This window comes from Lynx canadensis, chromosome A3 (genome assembly GCF_007474595.2).
Source record: "Lynx canadensis isolate LIC74 chromosome A3, mLynCan4.pri.v2, whole genome shotgun sequence".
NCBI classification, from domain to species: Eukaryota; Metazoa; Chordata; class Mammalia; order Carnivora; family Felidae; genus Lynx; species Lynx canadensis.
Window position 1 is genome coordinate 42,983,774 of NC_044305.1, and position 14,785 is coordinate 42,998,558.

The 14,785-nt window shown below is 42.4% G+C and overlaps 2 protein-coding genes across 3 annotated transcripts in view; both read left to right on the forward strand.

Moving 5' to 3' along the window:
• The first annotated feature begins 1,967 nt into the window (after nt 1–1,967).
• On the forward strand, nt 1,968–5,529 carry LOC115510376 (protein PET117 homolog, mitochondrial). 2 transcript variants are annotated; one of them, XM_030310153.1, is made up of 2 exons: nt 1,968–2,141; nt 5,379–5,529. In XM_030310153.1, exons 1-2 carry the CDS (start codon nt 2,046–2,048, stop codon nt 5,526–5,528), a joined length of 246 nt encoding a protein of 81 aa, XP_030166013.1. In that variant the 5' UTR covers nt 1,968–2,045; the 3' UTR covers nt 5,529. The 2 variants fall into 2 exon arrangements, 1 of the variants encoding a protein (XP_030166013.1); XR_003967698.1 differs by lacking the exon at nt 1,968–2,141 and adding an exon at nt 2,152–2,712 and having other exon boundaries at nt 5,379–5,422.
• Nucleotides 5,530–5,535: 6 nt separating this feature from the next.
• The window catches only part of KAT14 (lysine acetyltransferase 14), a 38,189-nt gene continuing 28,939 nt past the window's right edge, over nt 5,536–14,785 (forward strand). Inside the window, 5 exon segments of the mRNA XM_030310152.1 lie at nt 5,536–6,080; nt 6,083–6,100; nt 7,980–8,047; nt 8,050–8,100; nt 12,134–12,255. Coding sequence (XP_030166012.1) covers nt 5,843–6,080; nt 6,083–6,100; nt 7,980–8,047; nt 8,050–8,100; nt 12,134–12,255 — 497 coding nt within the window. The 5' untranslated portion in view covers nt 5,536–5,842.

Below are 14,785 nucleotides of genomic sequence, written 5' to 3' on the forward strand. Positions count from 1 at the left end.
TAGTGAGGGCCCTCTTCCTGGTTTGCAGATAGCTGTCTTCTTGCTGTGTCCTGACATGGTGGAGAGCGAGCTGTAGTCTCTTGTTCTTAAGAGGACACTAATCCAGCCTGGGGGCTTGACCCTAATGAGCCTATCTAAACCTAACTACCTCCCAAAGGCCCCATCTCCTACACCACCCACCAGGGGGTTAGGATTTCAACATAAGAGTGTTAGGGGGGACACAAACATGTGGACCATAGCAATTGCTACTTGTCAACTGTCTCCCTGTCTTTTTTTTAAGTAATGTTTATTTATTTATTTTTGAGAAAGTGGGGGAGGGGAGAGAGAGAGAGAGGGAGAGAGAGAATCCCAAGCAGGTTCCACCCTGTCAGCGCAGAGCCCGATGCAGGGCTCCATCTCACGTGAGATCATGACCTGAGCCGAAATCAAGAGTTGAATGCCTCGCTCAACAGACTGAGCCACATAGGCATCCTTCGTCTTGTCTTTTGTATCGTGATTATTGGCTAGAGGAGTCTACTCATTCCCTCCTATCCCAGTCATTTGTGTGACAATAATCACACAAACACCCTGCTGGGGGTCATAAATATTTAAACAGATAATCCACTTTTAAATTTGACACCGTTAACACATAAAGGATGTTTTGAAAGGAGAACAAAAGTATATTTCAAGAAGACAAGTTGAAAATTGGTTACAATAGTGAAAGGCCATCTAAATCTGACAAATTCTAAGGACATGTAGCTTTGCTGAAGGCTCACTGACTTACAGAGAAAAATATCTGGAGTCCACCACAAGTAAAAAAGCAGTCTAATATTGTTTGTTCTTTTCCGAATCACCTGGGTGGCTCAGTTGATTAAGCGTTCCGACTTCAGCTCAGGTCATGAAGTAAAAAAGCAGTCTAATACTGTTTTTTCTTTTCTATTACAAAAGAATACAAATACACCTTGAATTGAAGTGCTTCTAACTCCACAGTCTATTAGGGGAGGAAATCAGTTTCCCAATTCAGTGATATATCCTCCTCTGGCTGAGAAAAATGCCATGGACAAAATGTGGTTTGAAAAAAGTATTCAATTTTTTTTTATTACATTTCTTACAAGCAATAATCATCTCATGCCATTTACACTAAGTAACAAACTGGAATAGCAAAGCACTACAGAAATGAATATTGGAGAAGCCCTTGGGTGGTGCTAACCAAGACCCTGGTCCTAATCAGTACTGGCCATAGTTGTTTCCACAGGAAGAAGCTTGCTCTCTGTGAATTCCAGTGGGAAAGCATGACTTAATGGGAATACCTTTCCATTGCCTATTCTATTAGATACTTTACACTTTCCGGAAAGCCAAATTTCTTTCTACCACAAGGAAAAGTGAAAATGATGCCTTGCATAATGCCTTACATTCATTCATTCATTCATTCATTCATTTCCCTAGTAATGTGGGAATCAGGAATCCTGTCTTATTGGTGCAGGAACTGAGGCTCCAAAGGTATAAAGGCGATCTCTTAGTAATTACACGGGAAGCAAGTTGACCAGCGCTTTTCTACCAAGAGGCAACGAAGAGGCATCGCTTACCCAGTTAGCATGCCCTTTAGCCAGAAGGCTTTTCGGTTTTAAGAAAAATCAGAGCCTGACCAGCCAGCCCACAGTATTTAGATGAAAACAGGTGACCGTGTCTACAACATTTAATTATGGATCTACAAGCAAAAACTCCATCTTCTGGTGGCACCTACCGCGCAAAGGGCCAAAGAGGCTGCGATTACTAAGGCTGGTATGGAGCAAAGGACCCGGGTCAGCAGAACGCTCAGAGGGGACAGATTATGCGTGTGTGCGGGGTCGGGAAGAAGAGGCAACCGCAGCCACACTTGAGCAGTGCAGGGACGCCGCTCCGCGCTCGGCTCTCGATTGCTAGCGCCTGGCGCGGCGGGCGGTTGCAGCGGCTGCAGGGGCTCTGCGCTCGAGCGGTCGAGCCTGACCCGCAGCCTCGGAGTCGCGTTCGGTTGCGGCCCTGGGGCCCGGGGCGGGTAGGCGGAGGCCGCAGCGGCCGGCGCGGGGATGTCGAGGAGCTCGCAGGTGGTGCTGGGCCTGTCGGTGGTGCTGACGGCGGCCACCGTGGCCGGCGTGCATCTGAAGCAGCGGCAGGACCGGCAGGTCGGTGTCACGTGACCTCCTCTTCCGGGGCCCGCGAGGGCGACCTAAGGCCCAGTGGCCTCTCTCCGCGTGGTTCTCCGTTGCTCCTCGTCTCTCCCTCTTTCGTCGGCTCCGCGGCGGCGCGATCCTGCGTCCCACCCATTCCTCGATCACCCCGGTCGCGCAACTGCGGCTCCCACGCCGTCCGCCCGCCCGGGCGCGGCAGCCCCGCGGCCGCGTGCACCGGGAGGCCCCGGCGACCCCGTCCTGTCGGCGCGGGGGAGCCCCTGCTCTCCGCGCCGCAGCCTCCTGGCTCCAGCTAAGGCAGGCCTGCAGGGTGGTGGGCGGCCCGGTTCCCAGGTCACCTTCAGCCTACAGTGACACGGACTTTTCAGCGTGTCGCTTGGGCCGCTGCAAAGTAGAGGCGGGAAAGGGTTTTCGTGGGGGTGCACTCAGCAAGTTGTCGGCCTCTCCCCAACCCCAGGCCCAAGGTGAGGCTCAACCCTATGTATCTCATTTCCAGTGTTAATGAGATTTTTATCCTAGGATTAAGGAGGCTGCCCCGAATCCACTTTCTCTGCCTTTAGCCAAGGTAATTTAGTGGATGCTTTTTGTTTGTTGTTGTTTCTTTTAAGAAACAGTATGCTGTAGAAACAAGATTCTGGGAATTAGAGATACCAGCCTCCAGTTTTTTCTTTTTTCTGTACCTGTATTTCTAGAAATATCTGTAACTTACTGATCGGTTGACCGACCGCCCGTTCCGTGTGTGTCAGTTCATATTGTTTTACTCTAGTTGGCAAATGTTTAGTGATTGGTCTGTGTGTGCCAGGCACCACACTAGGCGCTTTGGGAAACAAAGATAGGAAGGACGGGCGTTCCTGAGTTTGTAACTGCTTCACACCGGTGCTGAAAGTTGAGAACTGGCAACTAGGTCAGTGCGTGCGTTAGGGTTGGGCTTAGTTTTGCCAAGGGTGGAAGTAATGAACTGGATGAATCAATAGTAAATGGCCTTTTGTCGTACTGGGCTGTGCAGTGTGCTTGGTACACAGAGATGAAGCAGAAGAGGTCTTGTCCTTGTTCACAGTCTGGAAATCGGGAAGGTGTGATGGTATAAGAATTTGGAGGAGGGGCTATTGGGATGAGTAATGAGGACATGGAAGAGGTTAGAGATTGGGGAACAAAGTACGGGTTCTGAGGGCGGAGCTTTTGGAATGGAGGCAGGCAAGTTTCTCTTCCAAGAAGTGAAAGGAAAAGAGGGTGATCAAAAGAAATTTGAGGTGGAGTAGAGGATGGTCAGATGTAGTTCTGAGGTCAGTGGAGGCAGATTTTCAGACTATGGGGTAAGGGATGGATTGAGAGCTTGGTTCTGAACTAACTCAGCATCTCTCGTTTTTACAATGTCACCTACTCCAGACCTCTTAAATCAGAATCTCTTGGATATGGGGAATCTTGATCACGTATGTGTTAAAAGCCACCCAAGGGATTCTAATATGCAGCTGGGGTTGAGTGTCTCTGTACTAGAGGGTAGAAAAACAAAGATTTAGGTGTTTGGAAATTAGATGAAGAAAAGATTGACCGGAATAACCTGTGTTTATTTTGCATCCAGTCATTCAGTGGACTTTTTTTTTACACTAGGAAGAAGACAAATGATTGACACATTGGGTATGTTGGAAGGTTCAAGGAAGCAAGAAATAAAATAATGACTGTTGTTTTCTAGCATTTCTTGACTGTTTACCACATGCCAGGCACTGACATTAATCCTCACAGGAACCCAGCAAACGAGTTGTACTACATGAGTAATGGCGAAGAGGTCTTGGTGGTTAGTAAGAGAGGTGATTAGTAAGGTAGCTAAGTGCAAGTCGCAGGCAGTTGGCATACACTGCAACTTGAAGGAAGGTAGCACTACAATGATGGCAGGAAAGCAAGTTCCTAAGCCATATGCTGAAGTCTGAGGAAGGAAGATCAGGTATGGAAGATCCAGAGGCAGGTATGGAAAGAATGATTCCAGTGGATGGTGTGGGCTTTGGGGTGGGTGGGTGGGGTGTGTGCATGGGTTGTGTCATGGTACAGGAAGTACAGGACCCAAAGGACTGGGGAGGGAGGAGCCCAATGTCTCTGGAGATCTGGCTAAGGAGCAAGGTCCAAAAAAGATGGTTTTCAATTGTATTATCTGTTCTAGGACTCTTAAACTTCCCAGTTCCCCCCATAATAGTGAGTGAAACTCTAGGCCTGGAGGAGATCTGGCAAGTAGGTACTTGACGAGTTTCTTTAAATAGGCATAATAGGGACACCTCAGTAGCTCAGTCGGTTGAGCATCGACTCTTGATCTCAGCTCAGGTCTTGATCTTAGGGTCGTGAGTTTAAGTGCATTGTTGGGCTCTGTGCTGGGCATAGTGCCCGCTTAAAATAATAATAATGATAGTAGTAAAATAAATAGACCCTAATGATTACCAACAAACAAAAAAACCCTGGGCCCTGGGCCCCCACCCCCATTAACTGTACCTCACAAGGTTGCCATTAAAAAAAAATTAGTATTTGGGGACCTAAAAACTAGAAAATGGCAGTTATAGTAATGACTGGACTTAGGCTTTAAAAAGTCTCATCTTAGGTGCCAAGTCCGTGTTCTGGAATTTTCGACCTGTCTTTAGTGCTTCTCAAAGTAACTACCACCTTTCTTTTTTCCTCCGGTAGTAGCATTGTATTTTTCCCGTCTCTCTCAGTCATGTAATGATTAGTAATTCTGTACAATTTTTACTTCTTCTTATGCACTAGAAGAAGCTAAGACTTTATTTTCTTGCATCCTGACAGTTTGTTAAATTTCAGGAGTCTTTTTTTTCTTTGATATTATTATTCAGCTAGGATCGTTGCTAATAGGAAAGTAGTTTGTAAAGTTACTGTAGTAATTCACCAGATCTTTTAAAGCATTGGTATATCAATTAAACTTTTAAAATTCACCTCAAGAACAGTTTTTTTTTTCTTTTTTTTTTTTAATTTCCCATGAAGCTTCTATACTGAATGTTCAGGAATTTCTTAAAATATGGTTAAGTCATGTTAAGTAATAACACTGGTGGAGCACACGACCAAATTCATCTGATAGCTTGTTAATATTTTACATTTATGCAGAAAGTTGAAATAGTAATTAGGTATTGGAGTCTCAAAGTTTTCAGTGTATTTGGTAGTACTGTTACTCAGATTGAATGGCACAAGGAAGGGAACCACCTGTTTGGGTTTACTGAAATCTGTTTCTTGCGTTTTTAGAGGCTTCACGATGGAGTGATCAGAGACATTGAGAGGCAGAATCGGAAAAAAAGAAACATTCGTCTCTTGGGAGAACAGATTATTTTGACTGAGCAACTTGAAGCGGGAAAGAGAGAAGATGTTTATGGCAAAGGATCTCAAAAAACATGACCTTGAAATGGATGCCAAATATTGATGGGACAGTGTTGAGTGTGGGTGTGTGAGTGTGGATGGAGAATAGCTTTGTGAGGTGTTCACCCTTTTTTGGTCACTGTCCTTTCAAACTTGACCAAAGACAAGGACAGTGGATCACATATTCTAAATGATTGCTTAAAAATCCCTTCTATCTGAGTAAAGAAGCGGGCAGACACTCTCGTGAAGAGTTTCTGTCTGTCTGTGTGATCCTGGTAGAAGCCCCTTGAAGCCTGGTGTCCAGAGCTTAGGATTGTTCGTGAAAAGCACTTGAGAGCCTGGGAGAAGAAGGGATGGATAGTAACATCCACCTGAGTAGTTTGATAAGCCGGCATGATGATGAAGCCACGAGAACATCTACCTCAGAAGGGCTGGAGGAGGGAGAGGTGGAGGGGGAGACTCTCCTGATCGTTGAATCGGAAGACCAGGCATCAGTGGACTTATCTCATGACCAGAGTGGGGATTCCCTCAACAGTGACGAAGGAGATGTGTCCTGGATGGAGGAGCAGCTGTCCTACTTCTGTGACAAGTGCCAAAATGGATACCGGCCAGTAAGGAGCTTCTCAATTCCTTTGATTTGTCAGTTCCAATGTGAAGGTTTGTTTTTCTCACCTGTGAACGAAACATGAATGTACAATGGACCTAAATAAAAGATAATTATTATATTTGATTAGTTTAGTTGGTTAATGACAGATTTATTATAAAACGTAGACACATTTGTGCTAATAAAAATTACTGTCAACCCTCTCACATTGTTAAGTTAACATTTTGGACGGCAACCCAATAAAAGAAAGTTGGAAATCCTGTGTTATTTAAAGAATTAGCCACATTGTTAACAAGATCACGTTGTGGATTTAGGCCCAATACTAGGCCCAGTATAGAATGAAAGTTCAAGTTACTCTATTAATGTTAACTTCCTTGGAAAACTGCTGTTGTATGCTGAAGTAAGTCAGACTTAGCAGATTAAAACTATTTTATGCTTTTTTTTCTGGGACCATTCTTGTTTTCTGCTTGCTAGCCTCCTAGATCTGCTGGCGACAGATATATATACACATGCTGCCCCCGATACCCTACTCTTTCAGCTAATCTTTTCATCTGCCAGTGTCCTGGCTCTCAAGGAGCATGCTTTGGCAGCCATCATGAGTCTTACCAAAATGGGATTTTCCCATTCGGCAGAGACTAGGAAAGACATCAGTACCAGAGGAATTCTTTGTGTAATACTTTGTAACTAGGTCAGAGAATTTCAGCTGAAACAGGTCAGTTTCTGGTTTGTGGAAGTGCTTTTAAGATGGATTTAACTATCAGATTAACAGTTACTATTAATAAATTAATAGTAACAGTTTCATAGGAAACAATCTAGAACTTTCTATGCATTAGCTAGAGTTTGCTTCTGAGCTCTTTCTGCTTAGTGATTTAGGGCCCTGCCTGAGAAATCTCTGGCGTTCCACCTTGTCCTCTAAGGATACATTTTAAACTGTCCATCACGATAGGGTCCCTGCTAACTTCCTCAGCGTCTCTCCTCAGTGTCCTGTCCCCACACAACCAGAACTTTGCAGTTAGGGTGAGCTTTTAATTCTCCACAAAAAAATTCTTATACCAAGGTCTCTGCACATTTCAATTTCCTCTCTGGAATATGTGTCTCTGTAGCCTCCGTGGGCTCCCGCCATTCACATAGGCACCCCTCTTCCCCTGGCCAATTCTAGTCATCCTTCAGGTCCCCTGTCAATGCCACTTTTTCTAGCTCTCCCATCTTCCTTGTATGGGTTGGGCCTCCCTTTTATGTACCCTCGCATTGCCCTGTGGCACACACCACATTCCATTCCAGTGGTTGTCCTGTCTCCCAGAGCATTGGCATCACCTGGGGAACATTAGAAAATGGAGAGACCCAGACCCCCCCTTTTAGAGATTGATTCGTTCTGTGTGAGTAGGCCCAGGCATCTTTTAAAAAAACAAAACCACTCCATGGGTGATTCCGATGTACAGTGAGGATGGAGAACCGTTGTGCTATTATGATTACCTATTTCCTTGTAAGTCACCCTCAGAACTTATAAAATGCCGAGAGCAGACTATCTTGGGCGCTGTGTTCCGGTTCCTAGGCCAGTGCCTGGCACGCAGTGGGAACTCAGATAATTCTTGAAAGAGTGTGTGGAGACCCATAGGAGTCAGGAATGTTAACAGTTGGAAAATCCAGTGAGAGCAATGAAAACGTGATTTTCCAGCATCTTTCTCCTAAAAGCTAGGAAGCATACACTTAACAGGCATACGCTTTTCTTCTGTGCTTTTCTTCTGTTTTCCCTATTCCCGTCCTGCTATCATGGGTTAGCTGAAAAGGAGGAAGAACACATGGGAAGCGTGGAAAATCTGGTTGATACACTGATAAATGCTGCTCTAGATAAACCTATGATGTGCTTTTTTGTTTTTTCCTCCTAGGTCAGCTGAGGGAACAGCTCAGTTACCTTAAGGGTGATAATTTTTTTAGATTCACTTGTTCCGATTGCCTCAGGAAGATGGCAAGGAGCAGTATGAAAGGCTGAAACTGACATGGCAGCAAGTGAGTAAAAAGCTCTTCCCCTAGAACTTGCAGGGTCATCCCCCAAGGAATTCATTGGAATGATATATCAGGAACAGGGAGCTTACACATAGGCTTTTGAGCTGTTTTGAGGGTCGCTCCTTACTTCACAATGAAATGATAAATATAGGGAGAAAGGAGTTCTTTGTGAAAATACTCCCTGCTAATGTGGTGAATGAATTAGGTTTGAGATTCTCGAAACCTCACACACACAATTTCACATGGATATGATGCCAGACTCTGATTTAATTGAATTCCCAATGTAGGTTAATATTTTCTGGCAGCCGTTTTTAGCACAATGTAAAGGTGACCACGTCAGAAATAGTTTGGGAAAGTATAATGTGACTCATTGCGGAAGACCAACGTAATCTGGCTTTTCCGCGTTTGAACATGGATATATTGAATATTGTTGGGAGGATGAATATCTACGTCCACCTTTTAGCCGTCTCTGGTACCAGCCCCCTCCTCCAAGCCAACTGTAGTCTGAACAATAGCTTTTTACTGATCGCCAGCTTGCCTTAATTTTTTTGGTTTGTTTTCATATTACTAACTAGGTCTATTGCAAGGTACCAATGGCCATAGTCTGAATTCTAAAAATGAACGAATTACACATTACTTTGAGTTTTTATGTTATTCATTTAACAAATAGTGAGTGCCCATGATGAACCAGGTGTCATTCTAGGCCTGGAGACTGCTGTGATGAGGAAGACAGCTAGGCAGCTGACATTTTAGACATTTTAGACATAAGCAGACAAATAAACAAGTTAATTACCCATAGCACTTTTTTGCTATGAAAGAAATAACAGGGTAAATGAGAAAAAGTTTGGATTGAAATGATCTGAGCCACTAAGGTATTCCTTATAAACTGCAGTTGCTTTAGCAGCTTGGACTATTAATTATCAGTGCTTTACTAGGAGATGTGCTAATGAAATCTGTCAGTGGTGAATTTAGGGAGCCTTTTTTGACTTGGCTGAGAGTATGCAAGTAGAAAATGAAGGGACGTTTGTACTGAGGATATAGTCTTATGCGTATTGTAATTGGGATGTTTTTCTCAACGTGTACCTGGGATATTGTGTCTAGGCAAGGTCAGATTAATATAATAGATTATTCTCATGTGTACACCCATCAGCAGATTTGCATTTGATCTGTAAGCGTCTCAAAAAGCTGTAAAGTGGAAAAGAAGAGCAAATATACGTAATTTATTGGCAAGAATATGAGTTTTTGCGGAGGTTCTTTTGAAGAGAACAACTGGCTTTTGGTTATTGCTCAGAAGATACAATATTGGCCTCAGTTGCACATTTAATTAGGCTGACATCACTTGAAAATTATGTTTTCACTTCCAGAAGATGGATTGATGGTAGATAATACCTTGGTACGATGAAGTGATAGATCAGACACGTCTGGTTCTTGGTAAACTACTGACCAGTATTTCTAGTTGCCTCTAAGAAACCCAGCCTCAGGGTGCCTGGGTGGCTCAGTCGGTTGAGTGTCTGACTGTTGATTTTGGCTCAGGTCTTGATCCCAGGGTCATGGGATTGAGCACTGCGTCGGGCTCCTCACTGAAAGCAGAGCCTGCTTAAGATTCACTCTCTCTCTCTCTCTCTCTCTCTCTCTCTCTCTCTCTCTCTTTCTGTCTCTCTCCCTCCCCCTCCCTCTCCCCCCTTTCCTCACTTGTACCTGCTCTCTCCCTCTCTCTCAAATAAATAAAATGAAAAGAATTTAAAAAAAAATTAAAAATAAAACCCCCAGCATCTCAAGAAAGAGCTAAATCAGATGGTGTTTTATAGATTCTATTGATGTCACCAAATAATATATTGGAATGTGGGGTTTCTGTCTTTTTAAATCTTAAACTTTATATTTGTTGATTTACCAAAGTAATAAGTAGAAATGCCTGTTTCACCACAAAATACCAACAGTACAGAGGGTCTGGTCTCCTGACCTTTCTTCCATGCTCTTTTTTGTGTTCTCTTCTCGTAGTGACTTGCGAACAGCAGTTTGAAATGCGGGAGAAACCATCATGTGTTTGGGAAGGATAGGGTAGTGGTTATATTCTCATCCTGGATGCTTATTCTTACATGGCAGGTGTAGCACGTACCGTGATCTGTGCTCATTATTTTTCTAGGTGTTTTTCAGCGGGTACTTGTGAAGTGCCTACTGTGGCTGAGCCAGCCCCGAGCTGGGCCCTGGGGATACTCTGTCACTGATAAGCTCTTGTGAGAGTGAAAAACTGTACTGGGATTCATTTTTTTTTTAAGATTCCAGATTCCAGGGGAGGGGGAAAACCATGTCCTTCATAGATTTTGCAGTTTGCTTAATAAATATTAAGTGTTACAGAAAAAGTTATTTTCAAGTAAATGTGTGAATTTTAGCTTTTTAAAGTGGTGAAATAATTCAGACATACAAAAAAAGTACCAGAAATAAAGTAGCAGACAGTGATTAACAGTGAATACGTGTGTCTGAAGTACTTGAGGGGTCTGGGAGTAGGCAAAAGAAGCTGATTTCAGACTTTCCTTAAAGTATTTCTTGAACAATAGCTTTTAAAATTGAGGTAAAATATACATAACATGAAAGTTTACTATTTTAACCCCCTTTAAGCATATAATTCAGCGGCATTCGGTACATTCACATTGTTTTGCAACCATCATCACTGTCCATCTCCAAACATAATTATCTTCCCAAACTGAAACTCCATATCCATTGAATAGTAAGTCCTCACGGACAATAAGTTTTTAAGGAAGCTGTTGGTTAGTTGATGTAGACCTGTTGCAACAGTGAGTGGAAGGACTTGACAAATCCATCTATGGGATTAATTGTTTGGTGGGGTTTCTGCAGGTTTCACAAGTGTAAGGAGCGGGGAGCTTGGTTAGTGGAAGTGTCGGTATTACTGGGCCCTTTGAGTTGGAGGTTTTCCCTTGGACCATTGAGGGTCTCGCGCTGTGAGCACGGAGGTTGGGGAGCCTGAACTGCAGTTTACTAGCCTCCTTACACTTTCAGGATGTTCCTTCTGGAAAGAATAATTAAGTTAGATTCCTTACATAGATTCTCTGTCCCTTTTTCAATTTCAGTGGCCCCAAATCAATCATTATTTTCATTAGGTTGAAAATGTAGTTTCAAATAGCTTGTATTGTTTTGTTCATTTACATGAAATTACATCATGACAAAACTGCATATATATAGATGCAAGTAGAAATGCCTCAAAGGATAGTCATTGAACATGTTAAAAGTGATTGTTTCTTGATGGCAGATCTAGAGTGATTTTTACTTCCTTCTTTGCTTTTCTATTATGGAAGTCTTTTACAGTGAGCACATGTTACTTATATTTCTGGAAAACACTTCCCAATTCCGGGCTATGAATTAATCACCTGTAGACGAGCAAGGCTGGACCAGATGAGGAGTTTCCACTTGGAGCTCTGAGAGTAATGCTAATTTCATCAGAAGAAAGGTTTCCGCAGCTAAAAATGGCTAAACACCGAGTAGATGGTGACCAACATTATTTTCAGCTTTGAAATTCTGAGAGTCTCTGTTTTTGCTCTCTAAAGAGCTTAGGAAAGTATATAGATAGGCAGGGGTGACTTTCAAAATAAAGGTTAGCACCATCATTCAGAAAACGTGGGCTGCAGCAGATACCTGGATGCCTGACAGCCAGTAGTTGTCACTATATCTAGTGCCGCGTTGTATAAGATGGAAGGACACGGAGCGGGGTGGGGGGCGGGGCAGCGGGACAGGTTGCTTGCATAGGACAGTCGTTGTTTATCATAATCAGTTCAGCCACACATTAGCCCTGCATGTGCAACGTGTAAGGAACAACGGCAGATACTTAAGTGGATTAGTGATATTCATCTAATGGAAGCAAAACAGAAAATAAAATTCTATACTGAGAGTATTCCAAGATATCACCCTTTCCCCCTCTGTTCCCCACCATTCCTACTCAGAATAGAAAACAAACTTTTGCCCCCTGAAGGTTAACATCCCTAATCGTGCTTGCCTCCCAGCCCTTGTTGCGTTTGTGTTCCAGGTCGTCATGCTGGCAATGTATAACTTGTCTCTGGAAGGAAGTGGACGGCAAGGTTATTTCCGATGGAAAGAAGATATCTGTGCTTTTATTGAGAAACATTGGACCTTTTTACTGGGGAATAGGTAATGTGATTTTTGGAAATCTTATACTTGCACGAAGAGGTGAAGAACAAAGTACACGAGATTTGAGATAGCCTAATGCAGCCCTTTAGGAATTAGAGTACCTGTGGCAATTACAAAGAATTTTTTAATTCAGAAAATGTTACTTTTTTAAGTTAAAACACGTATTTGTGGAAAACCAAAGTGGAAGTATGTACTGTTTTTTGGATTTTTTTTAGTGTTTATTTGTTTTGAGAGCGAGCGCAAGCAGGAGGGGCAGAGACAGAGAATCCTAAGTAGGCTCCGTGCTGCCAGCACAGAGACCAGTGTGGGAATCGATCTCGCGAACCATGAGATCATGACCTGAGCCAAAATCAAGAGTCGGATGCTTAACCAACTGAGCCACCCAGGCACCCCGGAAGTATATACTATTAAAAAATGTAGGTTTCCGGACTTTTCTAATCCTACTTTAGAGGACACTCTTGGTTTCTACTGAGCATGAAGAGATTTGAAGAGATTCTTAGAATGTTAAAAAAATAGCTTAATTCCATGAGGCTGTTTAATAGTTGGATGAATAACTAATTTGAGGATATAGGATCATTTTGTCCTTTTGAAATCAGTGTCTGATAGAAGGTCAGAGGAAGGAAGATAATGGCAATGGCTGACTTCACCTCTTTAAATTGCTCTTCATTAATAGACTCTTATCAGTATTTGTTTTTATGAACTGGAAAGTAAATACTGGTGATACGTTTTGGTATTATAGTGCTTAGCAAAGTCTAGGCACGTTAATACGCATATGGCTTGTTCATTCATTCCTCTACATGATAACGCATTGATTTTACTGCTGAGCACGCCTCATTGGTGGCTGCTTTGGCTCATCACACTCAGATATGCCAGGGCACAGATCTTAAAACCACATGCTTTAACTAAAGATCCATGCAGATCAACAAGATTTTTATTGCCGTTAGGGATTAGTGAGTTTCCAACTGCATTTGCAAATTGTATGAGATTCCGATTGTTAGTTGCCATCTTAAGTCCTGTGTGAGGCTCATATGTCTTGCTTAATTGGGTCAGGATAGACATGATACAGGCTCTGATCACATCAGGTCAGAACAGGAAGTTTGTACCTGTCCTTTCTCTGAACGCACTGCGGCCTCTGTTTCCTCGGGCGCCGAGAAGACACAGCTCTGCCAGCATCACTCGGAGCTCAGGGAGGGCAGTCGAAAGGAGAGGCGGCTTTCTGAAGGCTCGCTGTGAGGAGAAAATAGAAGAGATTCAGTACATTTTTACAAAAGGAGTTATTTTTGTTCTTGAGTTATTTAGTAGTACTAAGAAAAGAATTGACAGTATAACTGGTTCTTTTCTTAAAGAAAGGGAATCTGTTGTCTTAGTTTAATGATTTAGCACTATTTATGGAACTTAATATACCCCATTTATAAAGCACAAGAAAGGGAAAAAAACTGATAAAATTAGATCTTGGAATGTTTTCCTGATCTCTCAGTGCCATTCTGCTTAGTGGATTGTCTTCTAGAAGAAATTGGATTTAAATTGCCTGTTTTTAAGGATTTTGCTATATTTTAACATAAGTTGTTCAGTTGTTTCATTTGTTCATTTGTAGAGTATGTTTGGAGAGGAATCAGCCAAGGCTTTTTTTTTCCTTTTTAATCCTTTACTGAAAGGCATTAATTACTCTCCAGTTTCTGTGTGGTTTAACCATTAAACTAGTGGTTTTTGGCCATGTTAGTGAATCACTAGAATTACCATTTACTTATTTGAATCAAGCCCTCCCCCTTTTTGTAAATACATTCATTTTGAAAAGAAACTTCACACCGCCATGATAAGTGGAAAATTCGTATCATTTGCCATACATAGAATGAAACTATAAAAATAGGTGTGCTAAAAATAACACAATGTTATTGAATTATAGCTGGATCTCATGGCCCATAAAGGCAATCAAAGCCCTCTTTCTTGATCAGAAAGGGAAGCAGTGTGTGCTTTAAGTTAGAACTTAAAGCAACCAACTTTCTTCTTGATCTAACCAGAAGGAATGAGAGATCATTAAAAATTACTCTGTGATTCCTTGTCGATTAGTTCCCTACGTCAACGTTGTCCTTTGCTTTTGGAACTCTGCTATAAGCATCGGTGATTGGAAAAGCCACCGAAACCCCTTGCCCAAGGCAGTCAGCACGTGCTCAGACGGCTCTGTGTGTGAACATCCACAGAATCACTATGCCCCAGGGAAGCGGCCTGCAGAGAACATGTACAGTTAGACTTTTTTCATAGCTATTGAAGATTTTAATTCTGTTATCCATAGAACATTCTTTAAATTCCTAACAAGATAAGCATTTCTCATTTGCCATATGACCTAAGAGAATAGTGTGCTGTGTAATGAAGTGCGGGATTTGAATACATTTTCTTTTAGATGTTTACAGGTTTTTCATTCGTGTCTTTAATGTTTTCTTAAAGTTTAAATATGTAAAGGCTTACTTAAATGGCTTTAAATATGTAAAGGCTTACTTAAATGGAAATAAAAAATAAATTTATTTCCAAAATA

Bases quoted from the DNA above. Each gene is read 5' to 3' on its own strand.
- LOC115510376 (XM_030310153.1), top strand. From the start codon at position 2,046: ATGTCGAGGAGCTCGCAGGTGGTGCTGGGCCTGTCGGTGGTGCTGACG. The intron at 2,142-5,378 runs GTCGGTGTCACG...TTGCGTTTTTAG, and splicing joins AGCAGCGGCAGGACCGGCAG to AGGCTTCACGATGGAGTGAT.